Source organism: Ranitomeya imitator, chromosome 5 (genome assembly GCF_032444005.1).
Source record: "Ranitomeya imitator isolate aRanImi1 chromosome 5, aRanImi1.pri, whole genome shotgun sequence".
NCBI lineage: Eukaryota > Metazoa > Chordata > Amphibia > Anura > Dendrobatidae > Ranitomeya > Ranitomeya imitator.
The window spans coordinates 707,002,601-707,028,777 of NC_091286.1; the positions used below are offsets into that span (position 1 = coordinate 707,002,601).

The window sequence follows — 26,177 nt, forward strand, 5'->3', positions numbered from 1 at the left end:
GGCACCCTAGGGGGAAGAACTGTGGTGCCCTCGCTCAATGTCGGCTAACCATGTCTGATCCTATAAGGAAGTCCCTCACCAAGCCATCACCGTCACCCATAAAGTGCTTAAGTGCTTTATGCAAGTGTAGAACCTACTTAGATGTAGTGTATAGATAACAAATGTATTTCTAGCGATTGGGTATAGGTTTTTAGCCAAATGACCAAATATTAATGTAAACCATATCTTCATTACATCCAATCACATCTTGGGGTGATCAGTGATCACAAACACTTCATGTATAGACCACCTCCCAAGAGAATTCACTCCAAATCAAATGTTAGAGCAAACTATGTCTCAATGAGACATAAGAAGTATTTTTTTACATATATAAGATTAGAGACATCTTATCCCTTAATAAATAACCTCTCAAAAAAAGTACACCCCAAGTCCAATATCAGAGCGCACTATGTCCCAATGACACGTTAGAGATCTTCCTTATTCTTCCATTGTGTAACTCTCGCTGATCATTACAGACAGGTTCAACAACATGTAAAAACATTGTGGATTATAGCTTAGTTTCTAAATGAATGCGTCCCACCCATGGTTACAATCCACAATGTTTTTACATGTTGTTGAACCTGTCTACAATGATCAGCGAGAGTTACACAATGTGCCATTGAGACATAGCGCGCTCTGATATTGGGCTTGAGGTGTACTTTTTTGAGAGGTTATTCATTAAGGGATAAGATGTCTCTAATCTTAAATACACGTGGTCAAAATTGTTGGTCCCCTCGTGACAGAAAATGACAGAAAAACCCACGATGGTCACAGGAATAACTTGAATCTGACAAAAGTAATAATAAGTAAAAGATCTTTGAAAATGGACAAATGAAAGTCAGACGTTGCTTTACAGCCATGCTTCCACGGAATTAAATAAACCTCATGAAATAGTCCTGGACACAAGTGATGGCACCCTAAGGCCGGGATCACACATGCGCGAGATACGGCCGAGTCTCGCAGGTGAAAACCAAGCTCTGGCGCCGGCACTCCAGAGCCGCACAGCAATACATGGAGCTGCACGCTCCGGAGTGCCGGCGCCAGAGCTGGGTTTTCACCTGCGAGACTCGGCCGTACCTCGCGTATGTGTGATCCCGGGCCTTAACGTAATATTTTGTTGTACAACCTTTTGAGGTAATCACTGCAATCAAATGATTCCTGTAACTGTCAATGAGACTTCTGCTCCTCTCAACAGGTGTTTTGGTCCTCAAGGACAAACTGTTCCAGTTGTCTCGTGTCTGAAGGTTGCCTCTTCCAGACGGCATGTTTCACTCTTTCAAAAGATGCTCCATATGATTTAGGTCACGGCTCATAGAAGGACACTTCAGAATAGTCCAATGGTTTCCGCTTAGCCATTCTTGGGTGTTTTGGGTCATTATCCTGTTGCAAGACATACGAACTGCGACTGACTGATTCTCTTGATACTCTTGAGATTTAATTGTACCCAGCACAGATTCTAGACACCCTGTGCCAGATGCAGCAAAGCAGCCCCAGAATATAACAGAGTCTCCTCCATGTTTCACAGTAGGGACAGTGTTATTTTCTTGATATGCCTCATTTTTCCGTCTGTGAACACAGAGCTGATGTGCCTTGCCAAAAAGTTCAATTTTCTGTCTCTTCTGTCCGTAGGACATTTTCCCAGAAGCTCTGTGGCTTGTCAACATGTAGTTTGGCAAATTCCAGTCTGGCTTTTTTCAAGGTGTCCTCCTTGGTCGTCTCCCATGAAGTCCACTTTGGCTCATACAATGACAGATGGCGCGATCTGACACTGATGTTCCTTGAGCTTGAAGTTCACCTTTAATCTGTTTAGAAGTTTTTCTGTCCTCTTTTGGTACAATTCATCGCTTTGATTTGTCATCGATTTTCCTCCTGCGGCCACGTCCAGGGAGGTCGGCTACTGTCCCATGGATCTTACATTTCTGAATAACATGTGCAACTGTGGTCACAGGAACATCAAGCTGCTTGGAGGTGGTCTTATAACTTTTACTTTTAACATATTTGTCTATAATGTTCTTTCTAATCTCCTGAGACAACTCTTTCCTTTGCTTCTTCTGGTCCATGTAGAGTGTGATACTACACATCATGTCCCCAAACAGCACAGTGAGTATCTGTAGCCCTATATACCGGCCCACTCACTGATTCCAGGATTGTAGACACCTGTGATGCTAGTTAGTGGACACACCGCGATCTGACATGTCCCTATTGTCACATTATTTTCAGGGGTACCATCATTTCTGTCCAGGCGTATTTCATGAGTTTTAATTTTTTTTTATTTGGTGGAAGCATGGTTGAAAAGCAATGTCTGACTTTCATGTGTTCATTTTCATAGATCTTTTATTTATTATCTTTTATTTATTATTACTTTTGTCAGATTCATGTTATTTCTGTGACCATTGTAGGTTACCAGCAATTTTGACCACGTGTGTATGTAAAACATTCTTCATCCCATCCCATCTGATTGGGAGTGTATCCTCTTGAGAGGTGATTTATTAAGGGTTAAATACTCTTGATCTAATACATTTAATAATATCTTTTATATACTGTATCACCGAGACGTGGTCTGCTCCATCATCTGATGTGGAATACTCTCTTTTGAGGTGACCTATTAAGGGTTATAATGCTCCCAATTTAATACATGTAAATAATATCTCTCGAGTCATTCGGACATAGTTTGCTCTAATCTCTGATTTTGAGTGTACTCTCGTGTGGTGGTTTACTTAGCGGCAAAATGTCGCCAATCTAATACCTTTGAAAACTATCTCTTTTGTGTCATTGAGACATAATTTGCTCTAACATTTGATTTGGAGTGTATCATCTTGGGAGGTGGTCTATACATGAAATACTTGTGATCACCCCAAGATGTGATTGGATGTACTGAGGATATGGTATATACTGTATTGATATATGGTCATTTAACTAAAATACTATACCCAATCACTAGAAATACATTTGCTATCTACATCTACAGTAGGTTCTACACTTGGATGAAGCACTTTATGAGTGACGGTGATGGTTTTGTGACGGACTTCCTTATAAGGTCAGACATGGTTAGCCGATGTTGAGCGAGGGCACCACAACGCTTCCCCCTAGGGTGCCTACCTCCACTGCCAAGTAGGGAGATGGAGTATTGTGGATCGGTTCCCCTAGATTATTTTCTATTTGGGATATCATGACCTGGTTTTTAAATCTATTAGGCACCCATGTCTGATCTTCCCACTATTCTATGTTTATGTTTTAATTACTTTTTTATGAAAATATTAATAAAAGTTATATTTAGGTCTGTGTTTGGTGGAGGGTTTTATAATTAGTTTATCAGTACTCTATATTTAATTGGGTTGTCTTCTCCTAGCTGTGCAGAGTCATTCTTCCAGTACAGAAACTTTGTCCAAGTCCAGAGTTCTTCTCCCAATCCAAAATCCTTCTCCCAGTCCAGAGTCCTTCTTCCAGTCCAGAGTCCTTCTCCCAATCCAGAGTCCTTCTCCTGATCCAGAGTTCTTCGCCCAATCTAAAATTCTCCCAATCCAGAGTCCTTGTCCCAGTCCAGAGTTCTCCCAATCCAAAGTCCTTCTTCACAATACAAAATCCTTCTCTCAGTCCAGAGTCCTTCTCCCAATCCATAGTCCTTTCCCCAATCCAGAAATCTTGTCCCAGTATAGAGTTCTTGTCCCAATCCAGAATCTTTGTCCCAGACCAAAATTATTGTCCCAGTCTAGAGGTCTTCTCCCATTCCAGAGTCCTTGTCCCAAACCAGAGTCCTCCGAATCCAGAGACCTTCTCCCAATCCAAAGTCCTTGTCCAAGTTCAGAGTCTTTTTCCCAGTCCAGAGTCCTTGTCAAAATAGAGTCCTTTTCTCTGTGCAGTCATTCTTTCAGTCCAGAATCATTGTCCCAGTCCAGAGTTCTTCTTCCAATCTAATATTCTCCCAATCCAGAGTCGTTCTCCCAGTCCAGAGTCCTTCTCCCAATCCAAAGTCCTTCTCCCAATCCAAATTCCTTGTCCAAGTCCAGAGTCATTCTCCTAGTCCAGAATCCTTGTCTCAATAAAGAGTCATTCTCCCTGTGCAGTCTTTTTTTCCAATCTAGAGTCCTTGTCTCAATTCAGAAACCTTGTCCTAGTTCACAGACCTTGTCCCAATACACAATCCTTGTCCCAGTCCAGAGTCTTTCTCCCTATCCCAACTCCTCCCAGTCCAGGGTCCTTGTCCCAATCCAGAGTCCTTGTTCCAATTCAGAGATCGTGTCTCAAACAGAGTCCTTGTCCCAGTGCAGCATCCTTGTCCGAAACCAAAGTCCTCCCAGAACAGTGTCCTTCTACCAATCAAGAATCTTTCTCACAGTCTAGAGTTCTTTTCTCAGTCCATTCTCCTAGTCCAGACTCATTGTCTCAGTCCAGAGTACTTGTTTCAATTTAGAGTCCTTGCCCTAATGCAGAGCTCTTGTCCCAATCAAGAATCCTTGTCCCAGTCCAGAGTCCTTGTTTCAGTAGACTCCTTCTCCCAGTCCAGACTCCTTCTCCCAGTTCAGAGTCCTTGCCCCAGTACAGAGTCCTTTTCACAATCCAGAGTACTTCTCCCAATCTAGAGTACTTCTCCCAATCCAGAGTCCTTGTCTGAGTCTAAAGTTCTTTGCCCAATCCAGAGTCTTTCACCCAATACAGAATTCTTGTCCCAATATAGAATATTTGTTTGCGTCCAGGATCTTTGTTCCAGTCCAGAGTTCTTCTCCCAGTCCAGAGGTCTTATCCCATTCCAGAGTCATTCTCCCAATCCAGAGTCCTTGTCTCAATCCAGAGTCCTTGTCCCAGTCCAGAGTACTTGTCCCAATCCAGACTCCTTATACTAGTCTAGAGTTCTTGCCCCAATTCAGAGTCATTGTCCTACTCCAGGGTCCTTTCCCAGTCCAAAGTCCTTCTCCCAATTCAGACTCCTTCTTCCAGTCCAGGGTCCTGGTACCAATTCAAAATCCTTATCCCAATCCAGAGTCTTTGTCCCAATCCAGAGTTTTTGTCCCAAACCAGAGTCCTTCTCCGAAAACAGTGTCCTTCTCCCAATCAAGAATCTTTCTCCCTAGTCCAGAGTTCTTCTCACAGTCCATTCTCCCAGTTCAGACTCATTGCCAAAGCCCAGAGTCATTGTCTCAATTCAGAACCACATAGAAAAAGTCAACCACCAGCACTTGGATGCAGGATGCACGCTCAAGGGTCCCAGGATCCAATCGGGCCCGAAATCACAAATAAAGAAAAAAAGCAGCATCCATACCAGGTGAATTGTGTCCAAGAAATGGTCTTTATTCAGCCATAAAACAGATGCAACGTTTCGGCCACAATGGCCTTTGTCAAGCATACAAAACATCAATAGTGGCCATCTTAAATAGTGTGGAACCTATACAGGGACCAATCACTACGAAGGGGCGGCCTTTATTAAATCACACTAAAATCACAGAATATATAGTTACATTGTGTGCCACATATAAAACATCAACCATCAATATCTGATTACAAACATATAATCCAAATATTTACAAAATAAACTAAGAAAAACACAGAGGATAGAAATGTCCGATCAATGGCCCAATCACTGCTCAAGCTGCTTGGTTGTCATGGTAGTGCGTCCTCCAATCGCTGATGTAGTTTATGTCCACACACCCATGTATCCAATCACCTTCTGCTATATAAAAGGCCTGCCAGCTGATCCCCATAGTCAATTCCTTACCCGCATATGTTTATCAGTCCACCTGCGAACGCCAGCGCCTGCGCACAGCGCACACCACAGCAGCGGTCACATGACCGCCACCTGGTGCGACACACGGCGCCCGCAACCGGCGTCACAGGTCGAGCATCATCGCTAGTCTCCACAAGCAGCCGGATGCGATCACCTGACCGGCAGGGAGGAGCCATGACGCAACAGCGCCCGCACCCCCGGCACGCCCACATGACGCAACGCGCCAGCGCACAAGAGAAAATTGGGAACATAGCCAAATCCATGGCACCCGCACTCCACTTTACATCCGTGAACTAAGCGAATCATCATCCCTAAGTAATTTAGCAGATTTGGCAGGCAAGGATCAAAGGGAGGAAAGAGAACATCTGAACATAAAATCCAAAGCAAAAAACAAAGAATTTATTATAGAAAACATAAAAATTATTATGTATAGACAACAAACAAAAAATTACAAAAAAATATATATTTCAGTATCCTCCATGTGCTCCTTGGATAACAAATCCTGAATCCACTGCAAACACAAATACATAAAATACAAAAAGAAACAATTAAAAACATGTAACAACACAGATTATTAAAAAAGTACACAGAACTGGAAGTACACATCAAAAGAGGCAGACGATCCGAAGATACCAACTTTGTATGCATTTTAAATGGACATAACAAAAAAGGCCATTGCCTATATATTACATCTACATTAAGACATACAAATATGAAGATTATAATCTACATTCAACCCTTTGGGTTGTAGAGTCTCTAAGACCGAGATCCACCTCAACTCTTTCTGTTTAAGTTTCAATATCCTATCTCCACCTCTCCTCCAAGCTGGGACCCCATCAATGACCCTAAAGCGCAGTTGATTAATAGAGTGTCTACATTCACTGAAGTGTTTAGGTATGGGAAGTTCATGTAATTTAGTTCTTATTGTGCTCTTATGTTTAGTTATTCTAGTTTTGACTTCCGTTGTTGTCTCACCAACATACATAAGTCCACATGGGCATACTATTAGGTAAACCACAAATTTCGATGTACATGTGTACCGATCTTTAATCATAAATTTTTTGCCAGTCTGAGGATGATGGAAACTATCCCCCTTAAGCATATTCCCACAACATGCACAGTTGAGGCAGGGAAAGTTGCCCATCCGCGGAGGACATAATGTCCGCTGGATGGCAACCCTGCCAGTACCAACATCTGACTTCATCAACTGGTCCTTCAGATTACGCCCCCGTCTATAAGACAAAATAGGCCGCGAGCGGAAGTCCTGAATGTGAGGTAAACCTTTCTGTAGTAGCCCCCAGTGTCTATTCAAAATATTGGATAGACCACTGCTGGCCGGGCAATACGTGGAAACGAATGGTATGCGTTTCTGTTTAGCCTTCCTTCCATAGGTCAAAAGCTCACCCTCAGTTGATCTGGTGACTTTTTCCTTATGCCCCAACACCATCTCCCTTGGATACCCTCTACGCATAAATTTCTCACACATTTCTGTCAATCTCCTGTCACAGACCTCATCATCTTTGACAATTCTCCGTACCCGAACCAACTGGCTCCAAGGTAATGAATTCATCATTCTTTTAGGATGATAACTGTCGTAACACAAAAGGCTATTCCTATCCGTCGTCTTTGTGAATAGATCAGTCCAGAGATTATCGCCATGCTTGTACACCATGGTATCCAAAAATTGTACCCTGTCCACCGAGTACGTCATGGTGAACTTCAACTCTGGATGCAAATTGTTCAGCTCATTCAAGAAACCAAAAAGATCCTCCTGGGTCCCCTCCCATACACAAAAGATATCATCGATATAGCGCCACCAGGCCCGGACATGGCACCAGAAGCTGGATCTGTACACATGTTGGTCCTCGAGTACCGCCATGTAGATGTTGGCATATGTGGGGGCCACATTGGACCCCATGGCGGTACCCCGTAACTGCTGGTAGTAATCATCCCCAAAGAGGAAAAAATTCCTCCCGAGGATGAACTCCAGCAGTGTGAGGACCAACTGTGCACAATCCGGCGCCACGTCCGAGCCCAACAGCGCCACACCCACAGCGTGTAGACCCCTTTCGTGTTCAATAGATGTGTACAAAGATACTACATCGAAGGACACCAAAAAGGTAGAGGTACTCACAGGGATGGTACTAACTTTTTCCAAGAAGTCACTAGTGTCTCTAATGTAGGAACAAGCAGAAGTAGAGAAAACGCGAAGAATTTTGTCTAAGAAAATGGCCACTTTGTTACACATAGACCCCCTACCAGATACGATAGGGCGCCCGGGGGGGTTATCCAAGTCCTTGTGTATTTTTGGCAATGTGTATAGGACTGGAGTGATTGGCGCACTGACAAATAGATACTCGGCCAACTTCTGATCGATGAGTCCATTGTGTAAGGAGTCATCAATCAGAAGTTGTAACTCCCTCTGAAACACACTAGTGGGGTCACAATTGAGTTTCCTGTACACCGCAACATCTGACAATTGTTTCAAAATTTCCGCTTTATATTTGACAGTATCCATAATGACAACTGCTCCGCCTTTATCGGCCGGCTTGATTGTAAGATCAGTGTTACTGGACAGACGATCTAAGGCCTGTCTTTCAATGTTGGACAGATTATTATATCCAACATTCCGAAACCTTTCCTTATACTGTTTGACATCCCTTTCCACCAATGTAATATAAGACTCAACAAAGTGATTTTTCACCTGGGGTTGAAAAGAGCTCTTATTGAACAAACCAGCTTCTTTAAGTGTAAAACCCCCCGTCTTATCACCCGTGGATTCCTCAGTTTTCAAATCTGTCTCTGAAAAGAAAGAGGTTAGCCGAAGTCTCCTATAAAAGGCGAATAGATCACATTCAATTTGAAACCAGTCAGGAGTAAATATTTGGATTATATGTTTGTAATCAGATATTGATGGTTGATGTTTTATATGTGGCACACAATGTAACTATATATTCTGTGATTTTAGTGTGATTTAATAAAGGCCGCCCCTTCGTAGTGATTGGTCCCTGTATAGGTTCCACACTATTTAAGATGGCCACTATTGATGTTTTGTATGCTTGACAAAGGCCATTGTGGCCGAAACGTTGCATCTGTTTTATGGCTGAATAAAGACCGTTTCTTGGACACAATTCACCTGGTATGGATGCTGCTTTTTTTCTTTATTTGTGATTTCGGGCCCGATTGGATCCTGGGACCCTTGAGCGTGCATCCTGCATCCGAGTGCTGGTGGTTGACTTTTTCTATGTGGTTGTGATTTGGATGCTAACCAACGTGCATCGGACTAATGGCCATGGAGCCGATCAGTAATCCAGAGGTGGTTGAACTGGACAATGCCATAACTTTTTCGTACACAGAAGAGGATGCTATACGGATCCTGGCTGGGTCCTCCAATGATAATGCTTTTTTAAGTAAACCTACTGCGGACATGATATGTAAGAGATATGAGGGTGAGCAGAGGAGAGTGATCTCTTTGGAACTTCATGTGACTACACTCACTGAATATTATAAGGCCCGGAGGATACCTCGTGGCTTACGCCCTCATCTGCGCCCAACTTTGTTGGTAGATAATGTCCAGTTTTGCAATAAGTTCGAGTCCATCACGAACAAGTTTTCTTTTGATCTAATGCTCTTGAACATTGAGTTTCTCCGGAAGGAGATGGAGCAGGTAAAAGCATCTGTGGTGGAGTTGGAACAACAATTGGCTACGCTGATGTCAGCACATGAGCTTGAAACCTATAATCCACGGAATCCACGGGTGATAAGACGGGGGGTTTTACACTTAAAGAAGCTGGTTTGTTCAATAAGAGCTCTTTTCAACCCCAGGTGAAAAATCACTTTGTTGAGTCTTATATTACATTGGTGGAGAGGGATGTCAAACAGTATAAGGAAAGGTTTCGGAATGTTGGATATAATAATCTGTCCAACATTGAAAGACAGGCCTTAGATCGTCTGTCCAGTAACACTGATCTTACAATCAAGCCGGCCGATAAAGGCGGAGCAGTTGTCATTATGGATACTGTCAAATATAAAGCGGAAATTTTGAAACAATTGTCAGATGTTGCGGTGTACAGGAAACTCAATTGTGACCCCACTAGTGTGTTTCAGAGGGAGTTACAACTTCTGATTGATGACTCCTTACACAATGGACTCATCGATCAGAAGTTGGCCGAGTATCTATTTGTCAGTGCGCCAATCACTCCAGTCCTATACACATTGCCAAAAATACACATGGACTTGGATAACCCCCCCGGGCGCCATATCGTATCTGGTAGGGGGTCTATGTGTAACAAAGTGGCCATTTTCTTAGACAAAATTCTTCGTGTTTTCTCTACTTCTGCTCGTTCCTACATTAGAGACACTAGTGACTTCTTGGAAAAAGTTAGTACCATCCCTGTGAGTACCTCTACCTTTTTGGTGTCCTTCGATGTAGTATCTTTGTACACATCTATTGAACACGAAAGGGGTCTACACGCTGTCGGTGTGGCGCTGTTGGACTCGGACGTGGCGCTGGATTGTGCACAGTTGGTCCTCACACTGCTGGAGTTCATCCTCGGGAGGAATTTTTTCCTCTTTGGGGATGATTACTACCAGCAGTTACGGGGTACCGCCATGGGGTCCAATGTGGCCCCCACATATGCCAACATCTACATGGCGGTACTCGAGGACCAACATGTGTACAGATCCAGCTTCTGGTGCCATGTCCGGGCCTGGTGGCGCTATATCGATGATATCTTTTGTGTATGGGAGGGGACCCAGGAGGATCTTTTTGGTTTCTTGAATGAGCTGAACAATTTGCATCCAGAGTTGAAGTTCACCATGATGTACTCCGTGGACAGGGTACAATTTTTGGATACCATGGTGTACAAGCATGGCGATAATCTCTGGACTGATCTATTCACAAAGACGACGGATAGGAATAGCCTTTTGTGTTACGACAGTTATCATCCTAAAAGAATGATGAATTCATTACCTTGGAGCCAGTTGGTTCGGGTACAGAGAATTGTCAAAGATGATGAGGTCTGTGACAGGAGATTGACAGAAATGTGTGAGAAATTTATGCGTAGAGGGTATCCAAGGGAGATGGTGTTGGGGCATAAGGAAAAAGTCACCAGATCAACTGAGGGTGAGCTTTTGACCTATGGAAGGAAGGCTAAACAGAAACGCATACCATTCGTTTCCACGTATTGCCCGGCCAGCAGTGGTCTATCCAATATTTTGAATAGACACTGAGGGCTACTACAGAAAGGTTTACCTCACATTCAGGACTTCCGCTCGCGGCCTATTTTGTCTTATAGATGGGGGCGTAATCTGAAGGACCAGTTGATGAAGTCAGATGTTGGTACTGGCAGGGTTGCCATCCAGCGGACATTATGTCCTCCGCGGATGGGCAACTTTCCCTGCCTCAACTGTGCATGTTGTGGGAATATGCTTAAGGGGGATAGTTTCCATCATCCTCAGACTGGCAAAAAATTTATGATTAAAGATCGGTACACATGTACATCGAAATTTGTGGTTTACCTAATAGTATGCCCATGTGGACTTATGTATGTTGGTGAGACAACAACGGAAGTCAAAACTAGAATAACTAAACATAAGAGCACAATAAGAACTAAATTACATGAACTTCCCATACCTAAACACTTCAGTGAATGTAGACACTCTATTAATCAACTGCGCTTTAGGGTCATTGATGGGGTCCCAGCTTGGAGGAGAGGTGGAGATAGGATATTGAAACTTAAACAGAAAGAGTTGAGGTGGATCTCGGTCTTAGAGACTCTACAACCCAAAGGGTTGAATGTAGATTATAATCTTCATATTTGTATGTCTTAATGTAGATGTAATATATAGGCAATGGCCTTTTTTGTTATGTCCATTTAAAATGCATACAAAGTTGGTATCTTCGGATCGTCTGCCTCTTTTGATGTGTACTTCCAGTTCTGTGTACTTTTTTAATAATCTGTGTTGTTACATGTTTTTAATTGTTTCTTTTTGTATTTTATTTATTTGTGTTTGCAGTGGATTCAGGATTTGTTATCCAAGGAGCACATGGAGGATACTGAAATATATATTTTTTTGTAATTTTTTGTTTGTTGTCTATACATAATAATTTTTATGTTTTCTATAATAAATTCTTTGTTTTTTTGCTTTGGATTTTATGTTCAGATGTTCTCTTTCCTCCCTTTGATCCTTGCCTGCCAAATCTGCTAAATTACTTAGGGATGATGATTCGCTTAGTTCACGGATGTAAAGTGGAGTGCGGGTGCCATGGATTTGGCTATGTTCCCAATTTTCTCTTGTGCGCTGGCGCGTTGCGTCATGTGGGCGTGCCGGGGGTGCGGGCGCTGTTGCGTCATGGCTCCTCCCTGCCGGTCAGGTGATCGCATCCGGCTGCTTGTGGAGACTAGCGATGATGCTCGACCTGTGACGCCGGTTGCGGGCGCCGTGTGTCGCACCAGGTGGCGGTCATGTGACCGCTGCTGTGGTGTGCGCTGTGCGCAGGCGCTGGCGTTCGCAGGTGGACTGATATACATATGCGGGTAAGGAATTGACTATGGGGATCAGCTGGCAGGCCTTTTATATAGCAGAAGGTGATTGGATACATGGGTGTGTGGACATAAACTACATCAGCGATTGGAGGACGCACTACCATGACAACCAAGCAGCTTGAGCAGTGATTGGGCCATTGATCGGACATTTCTATCCTCTGTGTTTTTCTTAGTTTATTTTGTAAATATTTGGATTATATGTTTGTAATCAGATATTGATGGTTGATGTTTTATATGTGGCACACAATGTAACTATATATTCTGTGATTTTAGTGTGATTTAATAAAGGCCGCCCCTTCGTAGTGATTGGTCCCTGTATAGGTTCCACACTATTTAAGATGGCCACTATTGATGTTTTGTATGCTTGACAAAGGCCATTGTGGCCGAAACGTTGCATCTGTTTTATGGCTGAATAAAGACCGTTTCTTGGACACAATTCACCTGGTATGGATGCTGCTTTTTTTCTTTATTTGTCTCAATTCAGAGTCCTTGATCCAATTCAGAGCCCCTGTCCCAATCCAGAATCCTTGTCCCAATCCTGAATCCTTGCCCCAGTCCAGAGTCCTTGCCTCACTCAAGACTCCTTTTCCCAGTCTAGACTCATTCTTCCAGTTCAGACTCATTGCCAAAGCCCAGAGCCATTGTCTCAATTCAGAGTCCTTGACCCAATTTAGAGCCCTTGTCCCAATCCAGAATCCTTGTCCCAGTCCTGATTCCTCGTCCCAGTCTGGATTCCTTGTCTCAGTCCAAAGTTCTTGTTTCAGTAGACTCCTCCCAGTCCAAACTCCTTCTCCCAGTCCAGACTTATTCTCCCAGTCCAGAGTCCTTGTCCCAGTTCAGAGTCCTTCTCCCAATCAAGAGTCCTTTTCCCAATCCAGAGTCCATGTCTGAGTCTAAAGTTCTTCTCCCAATCCAGAGTCTTTCCCCAATCCAGAATTCTTGACCCAGTACAGAGTTCTTTTCCCTTTTCAGAATTTCTGTCCCAGTCCAGAATTCTTGATCCAGTCCAGATGTATTCTCCCATTCCAGAGTCCTTGTTTCAATACAGAGTCCTTCTCCCTATCAAGAGTCCTTCTCCCAATCAAGAGTATCAAGAGTCCTTCTCCCAATCAAGAGTATTAAGAGTCCTTGTCTCAATCCAGAGTCCTTGTCCCAGTTCAGAGTCCTTGTCTCAATCAAGACTCCCTCTCTCAGTCTAGACTCCTCCCAGTTCAGAGTCCTTGTCCCAGTTCTGACTCCTTATCCCAGTCCAGAGTCCTTGTTTCAGTAGACTCCTTCTCTCAGTCCAAACTCCTTCTCCCACTGCAGACTCTTTCTCCCAGTCCAGAGTCCTTCTCCCAATCCAGAGTCCTTGTCGGAGTCTAAAGTTCTTCTCCAAATCCAGAATTCTTGTCCCAGTACAGAGTTCTTATCCCTTTTCAGAATCTTTGTTCCAGTCCTGAATTCTTGATCCAGTCCAGAGGTCTTCTCCCATTCCAGAGTCCTTGTCCCAATCCAGAGTCCTTCTCCCAATCAAGAGTCCTTCTCGCAATCAAGAGTCCTTGTCCCAATCCAGAGTCCTTTTCCCAGTCCAGAGTCCTTGACCCAATTCAGCCTTCTTCTCCCAATCCAGAGTCATTGTCCCAATTCAGAGTCCTTGCCCCACTCCAGACTTATTCTCCCAATCCAGAGCCCTTGTCTCAATTCAGAGTAATTCTCCCAGTCCAGAGTCCTTGTCCCAATCCAGAATTCTTCTCCCAATCCAGAGTCCTTGTCTCAATTCAGAGACCTTGTCCCAGTCGAGAGTCCTTCTCCCATTCCAGACTCCTTCTCCCAGTCCAGAGTCCTTGTCTCAATCCAGAGTCTTTGTCCCAATTCAGAGTTCACTCCTTCTCACAAAACAGTGTCCTTCTCCCAATAAAGAGTCTTTCTCCCAGTCCAGAGTTCTTCTCACAGTCCATTCTCCCAGTCCAGGCTCATTGTCACAGCCCAAAGTCCTTGTCTCAATTCAGAGTCCTTGACCCAATTCAGAATCCTTGTCCTAATCCAGAGTCCTTGTCCCAGTCCAGAGTCCTTCTCCCAATCCAGACTCCTTCTCCCAATCCAGACTCCATCTCTCTGTCCAGACTCCTTCTCCCAGTTCAGAGTCCATGACCTAATCCAGAGTCCTTTCCCAAAACATTGTCCTTCTCCCAGTCCAGAATCCGTCTCCAAGTGCAGAATCCTTATTACAGTCAAGAGTCCTTGTCCCAGTCCATTCTCCTTCTCCCAGTCCAAACTTCTTAGACCAGTCCAGAGTTCTTGTGCCAATTCAGAGTCCTTGTCCTTATCCAAACTCCTTGTCCCAGCAGAGAGTCATTGTCTCAATTCAGAGTCATTGTCCCAATCTAGAGACCTTGTCCCAATCCAAATTCCTTTTACCAGTCTAGAGTCCTTCTCCCAATCCAGACTCCTCCTCTCAGGCCAGAGTCCTTCTCCCTCTCCAGAATTCTTGTCCCAGTTCAGAGGTCTTCTCCCATTCCAGAGCCTTTCTCCCAATCCAGAGTCCTTTTTCCAATCCAGAATCCATATCCCAATCCAGAGTCCTTCTCCCAGTTTATTGTTTGTTCTTCCAAATTTCCCAGAGACCTCTAATAAGCTCACCTGTAGTAGGAGTTCTGCTCTCACTCCTCAGATGTGGAGATACTGGGTATTCAAAAGTCACATACCCTGGCACCTGTACGTCCTGATTACCACACATGTGTATCCTCCTTCATAAATCATTGCTCAAACCTAACATTAGGAACCTGTTAAACATCCCTCTCCTTCGCCCATCATCTGTATAAAAATCAGTAGCCCTGGAGATGAATTGCTCATATCTCCAGGACCAGAAGACATGTCTCCAGTAAAGGTTTCTCTCCTGCTTCTACTCTTCCTGTGCTGCTCAGGTAACCCTACCAGTGCACGTTCACCACCAAAACCAGATAATGGTAAGTGATAAACATGAATGAATTAAGAACATTGTAGTTGACATTTAAATATGCTGACAATTCAGAATGGAAGTATCTCAAGAGAAAAGAATTCTTAAAAGGGTTAAAAACAAAAAAAATGTATAGAGGAGACAAAAAAATCTCTGGTGGGAGAGGACACAGTGTGCTTCAGGGAAAAAGGCATCTACATGAGGATAATAAGACCTGCAGGGGACAATGGTAACGGAAGTGGCTCATAGGACTGTAGAGGGAAGGAGATTTTAGACTAAATAGGAGGAGAACAGAGGAATTGGGTGCTTGCCAAATGGTTTGGAGATGACAGAGGCATCTGGAAGGAGCATTTATGCTAGGAGGTCTTGAGTGTTGGGAGGGTGTGCTGGAGAAATCTGGAGGACACAGAGGTGTAGCGAAGACAGAGGAAACTGAAGGTGAACAGTTAGATCTGAAGAAGTCAGTGGTATCTGGAGGTGACTGTGGAGCATTTAGAGAACAAAAGAACAAACTCTTAGATAAAGGATAGAACAAGGAGGCTAATGAAAACAGATGAGTCTGGAGGGGAAGACGGATATAAAGGGGACAAATAGGTCTGTAAAGATGGAGCAGAGTTTAAAGGGGAATAGAGGATCTGAATTGGACTGACGAGTGTGCAGGTGAGGTCAGAAAATCAGAATTGTGCAAGATGTCTGGAGAAGACAATGAAGATGATAGAGGTATGTAGGGGACAGAGAAGAAAAAGAAGTGTGAAAGAGACAATGGTATGAAAGGGACAGAAGAGTCTGACAGAGAATCTGGATGAGAGAGAGGAGACTAAAGGGTACAGACAGTCTGAAGGGAAGAACAGTCTGGAAGGGCCAGAACATTCGGGAGGAAGCAGAGACTTTTGACAGGGCTGAAGGGTTTTGAAAAAAAAAAAGATCTGGGAGAAAAAAAAAGAGTCTGCAGAGGAGAAAAGTGAGTGTAGAAGTCAGAAGAATGATGGAAGAAACAGAGAGGTCTGTGAATTACAAAAGAACAGGAAAGAGGGGTAAATGGGCGCAGATTAGTGACGAGCGAGCACTAAAATGCTCGGGTGCTCGTTGCTCGAGTCAAGCAGATTGGAATACTCGGGTACTCGGCCCTAGCAACGAGCCCAATGTAAGTCTATGGGAGACCAGAGTATTTTTACAGTGATCGTTTACCTTTACCGCGATCCCCCCGGGGGTCCTTTTAAGGTCTAAAAACGTCTGAAAATGATGGAAACACTGCTCAAATGACACAGGAACATCATGGGGATCGCCCCTGGAAGCATTCCTGACTCCTAATTCACAGCTTTATACCATTTTTTCTGAGATTCACGCCATTTTCCCGGTGCCACAAAAACACATTAAAACGAAACCAAAACGGGTTTTGCTTGGAAATATGTGAAGGTCCATCCTTTGCAGGTTAATGACTTGCCTGTAAGGCCAAATATTTAACCCCAGAACGAAAATTTCCTCTCCCACTTAGGCTTAGTTCAGACGCAGCGTTTTTAAAGCGTTTTTCCACTTTAACATTGCTTTCAACCACTACAAATGCGTTCACTGGGAAATGTCATTGTAACATGTAACACCCCTGGCTGGCAATGTGGTGTGTGACACATTAGTAGACCCATCTTGTTTCATTTATGAAGGAGCGACTCTTAAAGTCACAGGGCCTATTTTTAGAGGGGCACCAGGCGGCATTAATATTCTTATAATATTCTTATTAATATTCTCAATCTTTCTGTAGATTTCGACACTGTTTACCACCCTCTCCTACTCTCTAGGCTCCAGTCACTAGGCATTAAGGACACTGCTCTCTCCTGGTTCTCCTCCTATCTTTCTGACCGCTCCTTCAGTGTTCTGTTCTCTGGCTCCACTTCATCTCCTCTTCCTCTCACTGTTGGGGTACCTCAGGGCTCAGTCCTTGGCCCCCTTCTCTTCTCCCTCTACACGGCCCCAATTGGACAGACCATCAGCAGATTTGGCTTTCGGTACCATCTTTATGCTGATGACACAAAACTATATACGTCATCCCCTGACCTTACCCCCGCTGTACTACAGAACGCCACTGACTGTCTGTCCGCAGTCTCCAACATCATGTCCGCTCTCTATCTGAAACTCAACCTCTCCAAAACTGAACTTCTGCTCCCACCATCTACAAACCTCCCTAAATCTGACATTTCCCTCTCCGTGGGTGGCACCATAATAACACCCCGGCAGCAGGCGCGCTGTCTGGGTGTCATGTTTGACTCCGATCTCTCCTTCACCTCCCATATACAATCTCTCGCCCGCTCGTGCCGCTTACACCTAAAGAACATCTCTAGAATCCGCCCTTTTCTCACCATGGAAACAAAAACCCTCACTGTCGCCCTGATCCACTCCCGCCTGGACTACTGTAATGCTCTACTAATTGGCCTCCCCCTCACTCGAGTTTCCCCTCTCCAGTCCATCCTTAATACAGCAGCCAGGGTCGTCCATCTGGCTAATCGTTACTCGGACGCGTCCGCTCTTCGCCGGTCATTACACTGGCTGCCCATTCATTACAGGATACAATTCAAAGTACTTGTTCTCACCCACAAAGCTCTCTACAGTACGGCACCCCCTTACATCCCCTCCCTCATTTCTGTCTATCGGCCTAGCTGACCTATGCGCTCTGCAAATGACTTTCGACTAACCTCTGCACTAATCCGTACCTCCCACTACCGACTCCAAGACTTCTCCCGCGCTGCGCCAATCCTCTGGAATGCTCTACCCCAAGAAATTAGGACCAGCCACAATTTGCATAGTTTTAGGCGCTCGCTCAAAACATATTTGTTCATAGCGGCCTATCATGTTCCCTAATAAGTCATGTGTGTGTGTGTGTAGCCCATTCACTATCCCCATCTACCCCCCACCCCCTGAAGATGGCCGGACCCTCATTGTAAATACATCATTGTAAATACACACCTGTGCTTTGTATCTCCCCCACCTCATTGTAGATTGTAAGCTCTCACCAGCAGGGGCGGCTTATTGTGCTTTAATTATTGTATTGTTAACGTTGTTACTTATGTCTGTTGTGTTTGAAACTGTTAAACTGTAAAGCGCTGCGGAATATGTTGGCGCTATATAAATAAAGATTATTATTATTATTATTATCATTATTATTATTATCATTATTGTTATTCTTAAAGGGCCATTATTAAACAGTGGGTCTTCTATGCTGTTATTGCCTATGCAGTGAGTGGCTGGGCTGCCAAGAATTACGACGCACCCCAATACCCCTTTCACGAGAGGTACAGGAAGGCTTCCTCAAAAAATGTTGCATTGAATGCAAGGCCTGCCTTGCTATCAAGTCATATGCACCCCAATAGGCCTTTGAACCCAGGTACTGGATGGCCACAGGAAAATCCACTTCACAATATGCATTTTGTACTCTAAACTCCTTTGTTTTACACATTGGCACAAAAGCCAGCCCTGCTGCATAGTCAGTCATATGCACCCCATTAGGCCTTGGAACCCACATACTGGATGGGCCCATAAAAATCCACATCACAATATGCATTTTGTACTCCCGTACTCCTTTGTTTTACACATTGGCGGCAAGGCATATGCAATCCATTACGCCTTGGAACCCACATTTTTGATGGGCACATGAAAATCCACTCATATTTTTTAATGGTATGATGGTTCCCTCTTTGCAGAATTATTTGCAGGAGAACTTGGCAATTTTATTTGACATGTTTTTAACACTAAGTTTCGGCTGTAAATAAGGCAAATACTTGAAATCCAATGCAATTTTATTGCAAACTACAAAAGTCAAGGAATGGTATGATTGAGTATCGTGAGTGCGTACACTTTTGTATATGTTAACATACAAAGGTTAATAAGTACTTATAAGGATTAAAAACATATAGTGATTACATATATATGAAGATGAACTACATATAATATACTTAGATCATCACCAAGAGGCTTTTAAACATCATCAGAGTATATCAGAGAAGCAACACCAAGACAGAGGACAGAGACCCCTGGGAGATTACCTACATTGCATGGGCGTCTCCAATTATGCAGGTATCAGCACACTGTACATGTACAGGTACCCCAGTATTGGCATCTGTCTTAGTTATGTTTCTCTGGTCTTATATAGATTATAGATTACACTATGTAGTAACTCTAGTTTCACCCAGACCTTCAAGTGGCCACTTTTCAAGGTTGGATGAAACTGAAATATCATGGAGTCATCAGACGAGGGGCCATAAACCCCTAGAAAATAAAAGACACAAGGATTTAGATCAAATCACCTCAGGCATAGTTTCAGTAAACCTTCATGTTTTACAATGACAAACAGCAAACATATAGAGGCTTAGAACTGTTTGTGAAGTGAATAAACAAACATTTATCAAGATTGTGTCACTATGAGCATTATCTGTCACATCTGTAAATGTTTTACAAGAAATGCAGCTATGTGATTGTCTGAATACATTGGGTATACAGTATTTTAATCTGGATTCCAAATCGCCATTTGTATATTCGCTATTTGTACATTTGAGGCAGCCAAAGTTCAGGTTCGCAAGGAGAGAAACTAATATAGTGGACAAAGCTCTATTTTTAATGAACTACTGAGGCAAAGTAATAGCATTGCTTTATCAAATTTATATGAAGTGTATTGTGTCCATTGTGAGCAACCAGGCAACACAAAAAGGAGCCTTTTAAGTGAGCTCTTTAAGGTACACAAATGTTATGAAGTCTTTGCCAACAAAGATGTGGTTTCACCAATGTGGGGTACCTTTTTTAAAAATATACTATTGCCATCACAGCCCCTCTTGCCCAAACTTCACCGGCCTATAACAGTACAGAGCACGTTCACCCTGGTGATCTAGTGGCAGTTAAAGAAGAGACATTGCAGGAGACAGAGTGAAGAAGTAGGCCCAATGTAATGTAATGCCCAATTCCCCAAAGTGGGGTCCATTTTTTATAAAAAAAAATAATGCCATCACAGCCCCAGTGCCCAAAATTCACCGTACAGAGCACGCTCACCCTGGTCATCTAGTGGCAAGTAAAGACACATTGTAGAAGACAGAGTTAATAAGTAGGCCCAATGTAATGTCATGCCCAATTCCCCAAAATGGGGTCCTGTTTTTACAAAATAAAATAGTGCTATCACAGCCCCCGTGCCCAAAATTCAACGTTCAGAGCACGTTCACACTGGTCATCGCGTGTCAGTTAAAGGACAAATTGCAGGAGACAGAGTTAAGAAGTAGGCCCAATGTAATGTCATGCCCAGTTCCCCAATGTGGGGTCCTTTTTTTACAAAATAGAATAGTGCCATCACAGCCCCCGCGCCCAAAATTCACCGTACAGAGCAAGTTCACCATAGTCAACAAGTGGTTCTGGATGATGAGGATAAGGAGGAGGATAGCAACAAACAGACCAAATCTGGAAGCATATACCCATGTGTGATGTGAAGAGGTGCATGAGAAAATACACCTCTCCAAAAGAGAGAATGTATTTAAGGTTATGTTTCGCGGTTTTCACTTGGTGGTGTATAGAAGTCTCTTCCCAATCCAGGCCTTGTTCATTTTTACAAGAGTCAGCCTGTCAGCATTTTCAGTTGACAGGCGGATACGCTTATCTGTTATAAATCCACCAGCGGCACTAAAAACCCCTCTCTGACAGAATACTAGCAGCAGAGCAGGCCCTCCATGCCGTAGAGAGCCAGTTCATGCCACGTGTCCAGCTTGGATACCCAATAATTAAAAGACACAGAGGAATCACGGAGGACGTTTGTACGATCTGCAAGGTACTCCCTCACCATCTTCCCAAACAGTCCACTTCTTGTGACAGCACCCCTTGCCTCTGTGCCATCACGATGAAAGGGTCTGAGAAAACTGTCCTAGAACTTGGCCATTGTTCCCCTGCCTGAGCTGGATTGTACTTCTGTCTCTCTCGCTTGGACTCCTTGGTTGTACAACAAACTCTGACGTCTGCTGCCAGCGTTCTCACATGGGAATATTCTAAGTAATTCCGCTACAAGGGCCCTCTGGTACTGCAACATATTAGTACACCTCTCTGCCTCTGGAAGCATAGTAACATAGTAACATAGTAACATAGTTAGTAAGGCCGAATAAAGACATTTGTCCATCCAGTTCAGCCTATATTCCATCATAATAAATACCCATATTTACGTCCTTCTACAGAACCTAATAATTGTATGATACAATATTGTTCTGCTCCAGGAAGACATCCAGGCCTCTCTTGAACCCCCCGACTGAGTTCGCCATCACCACCTCCTCAGGCAAGCAATTCCAGATTCTCACTGCCCTAACAGTAAAGAATCCTCTTCTATGTTGGTGGAAAAACCTTCTCTCCTCCAGACGCAAAGAATGCCCCCTTGTGCCCGTCACCTTCCTTGGTATAAACAGATCCTCAGCGAGATATTTGTATTGTCCCCTTATATACTTATACATGGTTATTAGATCGCCCCTCAGTCGTCTTTTTTCTAGACTAAATAATCCTAATTTCGCTAATCTATCTGGGTATTGTAGTTCTCCCATCCCCTTTATTAATTTTGTTGCCCTCCTTTGTACTCTCTCTAGTTCCATTATATCCTTCCTGAGCACCGGTGCCCAAAACTGGACACAGTACTCCATGTGCGGTCTAACTAGGGATTTGTACAGAGGCAGTATAATGCTCTCATCATGTGTATCCAGACCTCTTTTAATGCACCCCATGATCCTGTTTGCCTTGGCAGCTGCTGCCTGGCACTGGCTGCTCCAGGTAAGTTTATCATTAACTAGGATCCCCAAGTCCTTCTCCCTGTCAGATTTACCCAGTGGTTTCCCATTCAGTGTGTAATGGTGACATTGATTCCTTCTTCCCATGTGTATAACCTTACATTTATCATTGTTAAACCTCATCTGCCACCTTTCAGCCCAAGTTTCCAACTTATCCAGATCCATCTGTAGCAGAATACTATCTTCTCTTGTATTAACTGCTTTACATAGTTTTGTATCATCTGCAAATATCGATATTTTACTGTGTAAACCTTCTACCAGATCATTAATGAATATGTTGAAGAGAACAGGTCCCAATACCGACCCCTGCGGTACCACACTGGTCACAGCGACCCAGTTAGAGACTATACCATTTATAACCACCCTCTGCTTTCTATCACTAAGCCAGTTACTAACCCATTTACACACATTTTCCCCCAGACCAAGCATTCTCATTTTGTGTACCAACCTCTTGTGCGGCACGGTATCAAACGCTTTGGAAAAATCGAGATATACCACGTCCAATGACTCACCGTGGTCCAGTCTATAGCTTACCTCTTCATAAATACTGATTAGATTGGTTTGACAGGAGCGATTTCTCATAAACCCATGCTGATATGGAGTTAAAGAGTTATTCTCATTGAGATAATCCAGAATAACATCCCTCAGAAACCCTTCAAATATTTTACCAACAATAGAGGTTAGACTTACTGGCCTATAATTTCCAGGTTCACTTTTAGAGCCCTTTTTGAATATTGGCACCACATTTGCTATGCGCCAATCCTGCGGAACAGACCCTGTCGCTATAGAGTCCCTAAAAGCGCGGATCTAGAAGTGTCACCAACCAATGAGTGTCATCTGAAATTTTTATAATGCGAGGGTCATGAGAAACGCAGCGCAACATAAAGTCAGCCATGTGTGCCAGACTGCTAACACCTCACCAACAGGACAACTGACCATGCTGTCCTCCTCCTCCTCCTCCTCCTCCCTGTCCTCAGGCCATCCCAGACAGTATGACAGCTGTGTTTGTAGTACCATCTATAGCGCAAGAAAGTAGCTCCTGTTCTTTCTCCTCCTCCTCATTGTCTACCAGTCCACGTTGAGAAGACATGAGGCTGGGCTGAGTGTAATCCCCTGTATGGTTCCTTGCTCCATGTTCCTTGCTCCATGATGGGCATAGCTCCATGCGGGAAGTAAGCGGATCAATGCATTCCTTTGTGTGCAGATTCGCCGCGATTCTGCACAAAGAATTGACATGTTGCGGAATGTAAACTAACATGGTGCAGAGGGCCCATGAAAAGATGGCGACTACACAGGTGCGGTAATAACAATGAGACAGCCGGCCTATAGTCAGGGATTGGCTGCATGGCACACCAGTGCAAATAAATAATCTGCAGGAGTATTCACACGGAGTACGCACAGCATCTGGATACTAGCCTATTAGTAACGCCCTGTGGTGGGCTGCCCAGTGCTCACTGTAATGCGTCCGTGTGAACAGAGGCCACAACTTACAAAGCCATCAGGGACCAACTGCATCTCAAAGAGTAAAAATAAAAAAGTGCACAAGAACATATCAAAGTGTGTAAGGTATTAATTAATATTATGTCCACAATACATAAGCTGGCAACACACGTCACGGGTCCTCACGCTTGCCAGTCCTACTCTTACAGCAAAAACCACAACAGGAGGGAAAAAAAGGAGGAAAAAACCTCCACTATTCTGGAAAAAACACCACAGAAAAACAGGCAAAGGTGCTCACCTGTCTAGGCCTTTACTTGGGCCCACTGCACCATGAGAGTGCATTTGATTTGAAGCTTAGACAGGTAAGCGCCTTTGCCTGTTTTTCTGTGGTATTTTATCCTGTGGTTTTTACTGAGCTAAAAGCTACATAATGGTTGTAGTCTCACTCAGGAGGTGGAGACAGGACAGAGTTGATAGGTGCTGTGGTCGCACTACGACCTAAAAAACTCCGAATATCTGCAAAATGTAATGAGATGATCCATCATAGAGGGACGGAGAGCATGGACAGAGGGCATGGACGGAGGGCATGGACAGAGAGGATGTACGGAGGTCATGGATGGAGGACGGAGGTCATGGATGGAGGACATGGACGGAGAGGATGAACAGAGGGCAAGGACGGAAGGTATGGATGGAGGGCATGGACGGAGGGCATGGACAGAGGGCATGGATGGAAAGGATGAACAGAGTGCATGGATGGAGGGCATTGATGAAGAGCATGGATGGAGGGCGGGCATGGACAGAGGGCATGGACGGAGGGCATGGACAGAGAGGATGGACGGAGGTCATGGACCGAGGGTATGGACAGAGAGGATGTACGGAGGTCATGGATGGAGGACGGAGGTCATGGATGGAGGACATGGACGGAGAGGATGAACAGAGGGCAAGGATGGAAGGTATGGATGGAGGGCATGGACGGAGGGCATGGACAGAGGGCATGGATGGAAAGGATGAACAGAGTGCATGGATGGAGGGCATTGACGAAGAGCATGGATGGAGGGCGGGTATGGACAGAGGGCCGGATGGAGGGCATGGACAGAGAGGATGGACGGAGGTCATGCACCGAGGGTATGGACGGAGAGGATGAATGGAGGGCATGGACGGAAGGCATGGATGGAGGGCATGGAACAAGAGCATGGATGAAGGGCATGGACGGAGGGCATGGACAGAGGGCATAAATAGAAAGGATGAACAGGACATGGAAGGAGGTCATGGACAGAGATAATGGACGGAGGGCATGGACAAAGGGCATGGACAGAGAGCATGGACGGAGAGGATAGACGGAGGGCATGGATGGAGGGCATGGACGGAGAGGATGGATGGATGGATGGAGGGCATGGACGGAGGTCATGGAGGGAGAGGATGGACGGAGGGCATGGACAGAGAGCATGGACGAAGGGCATGGATGGAGAGCATGGACGAAGGGCATAGACGGAAGGCATAGTTCTGACTGTTCCTGTTGATGATGCACCTAGAAGAGCCGGAGCCGACCCTCTGAAGCCACTGATCAGAGCACAGATTGCGGAGTTCTGCTGCACATGAATCCACTGACTTCTGCTGCAAATGGATCCACTGACTTCTGCTGCACACGGATCCATTGACTTCTGCTGCACACGGATCCGCTGACTTCTTCTGCACACGGATCCATTGACTACTGCTGTGCATGGATCCGCTGACTTCTGCTGCACATGAATCCGCTCCGCTGACTTCCGCTGCGCACGGATTTGCTGACTTATGCTGCACCCAGATCCGCTGACTTCTGCTGCACACGGATCCGCTGACTTCTTCTGCACACGGATCCACTGACTTCTGCTGTACATGGATCCACTGACTTCTGCTGCACACAGATCCACTGACTTCTGCTGCACACAGATCCACTGACTTCTGCTGCATACAGATCGGCTGACTTCTGCTGCACACAGATCTGCTCACTTCTGCTGCACACGGATCCGCTGAATTCTTCTGCACACAGATCCACTGACTACGGCTGTGCATGGATCCGCTGACTTCTGCTGAGCATGGATCCACTGACTTCTGCTGCACACAGATCCGCTGACATCTGCTGCACACGGATCCGCTGACTATTTCTGCATATGGATCCACTGACTTCTGCTGCACACGGATCCGCTGACTTCTTCTGCACACGGATCCACTGACTACTGCTCTTCATGGATCCGCTGACTTCTGCTGCACACAGATCCACTGACTTCTGCTGCACACAGATCGGCTGACTTCTGCTGCACACAGATCTGCTCACTTCTGCTGCACACGGATCCGCTGAATTCTTCTGCACACAGATCCACTGACTACGGCTGTGCATGGATCCGCTGACTTCTGCTGAGCATGGATCCGCTGACTTCTGCTGCACACAGATCCGCTGACATCTGCTGCACACGGATCCGCTGACTATTTCTGCATATGGATCCACTGACTTCTGCTGCACACGGATCCGCTGACTTCTTCTGCACACGGATCCACTGACTACTGCTCTTCATGGATCCGCTGACTTCTGCTGCGCATGGATCCGCTGACTTCTGCTGCACACAGATCTGCTGACTTCTGCTGCACACGGATCCGCTGACTTCTTCTGTACATGGATCCATTGACTTCTGCTGTACATTGATCCACTGACTTCTGCTGCACACAGATCC

The 26,177-nt window shown here is 44.7% G+C and overlaps 1 protein-coding gene across 1 annotated transcript in view; it reads left to right on the plus strand.

Annotated features, from left to right (window-relative positions):
• The first annotated feature begins 15,100 nt into the window (after positions 1 to 15,100).
• LOC138638884 (porwaprin-c-like) overlaps positions 15,101 to 26,177 on the plus strand; it is a 30,968-nt gene continuing 19,891 nt past the window's right edge. Inside the window, exon 1 of the mRNA XM_069728590.1 lies at positions 15,101 to 15,254. Coding sequence (XP_069584691.1) covers positions 15,161 to 15,254 — 94 coding nt within the window. The 5' untranslated portion in view covers positions 15,101 to 15,160. The remainder of the gene's footprint in view (positions 15,255 to 26,177) is intronic.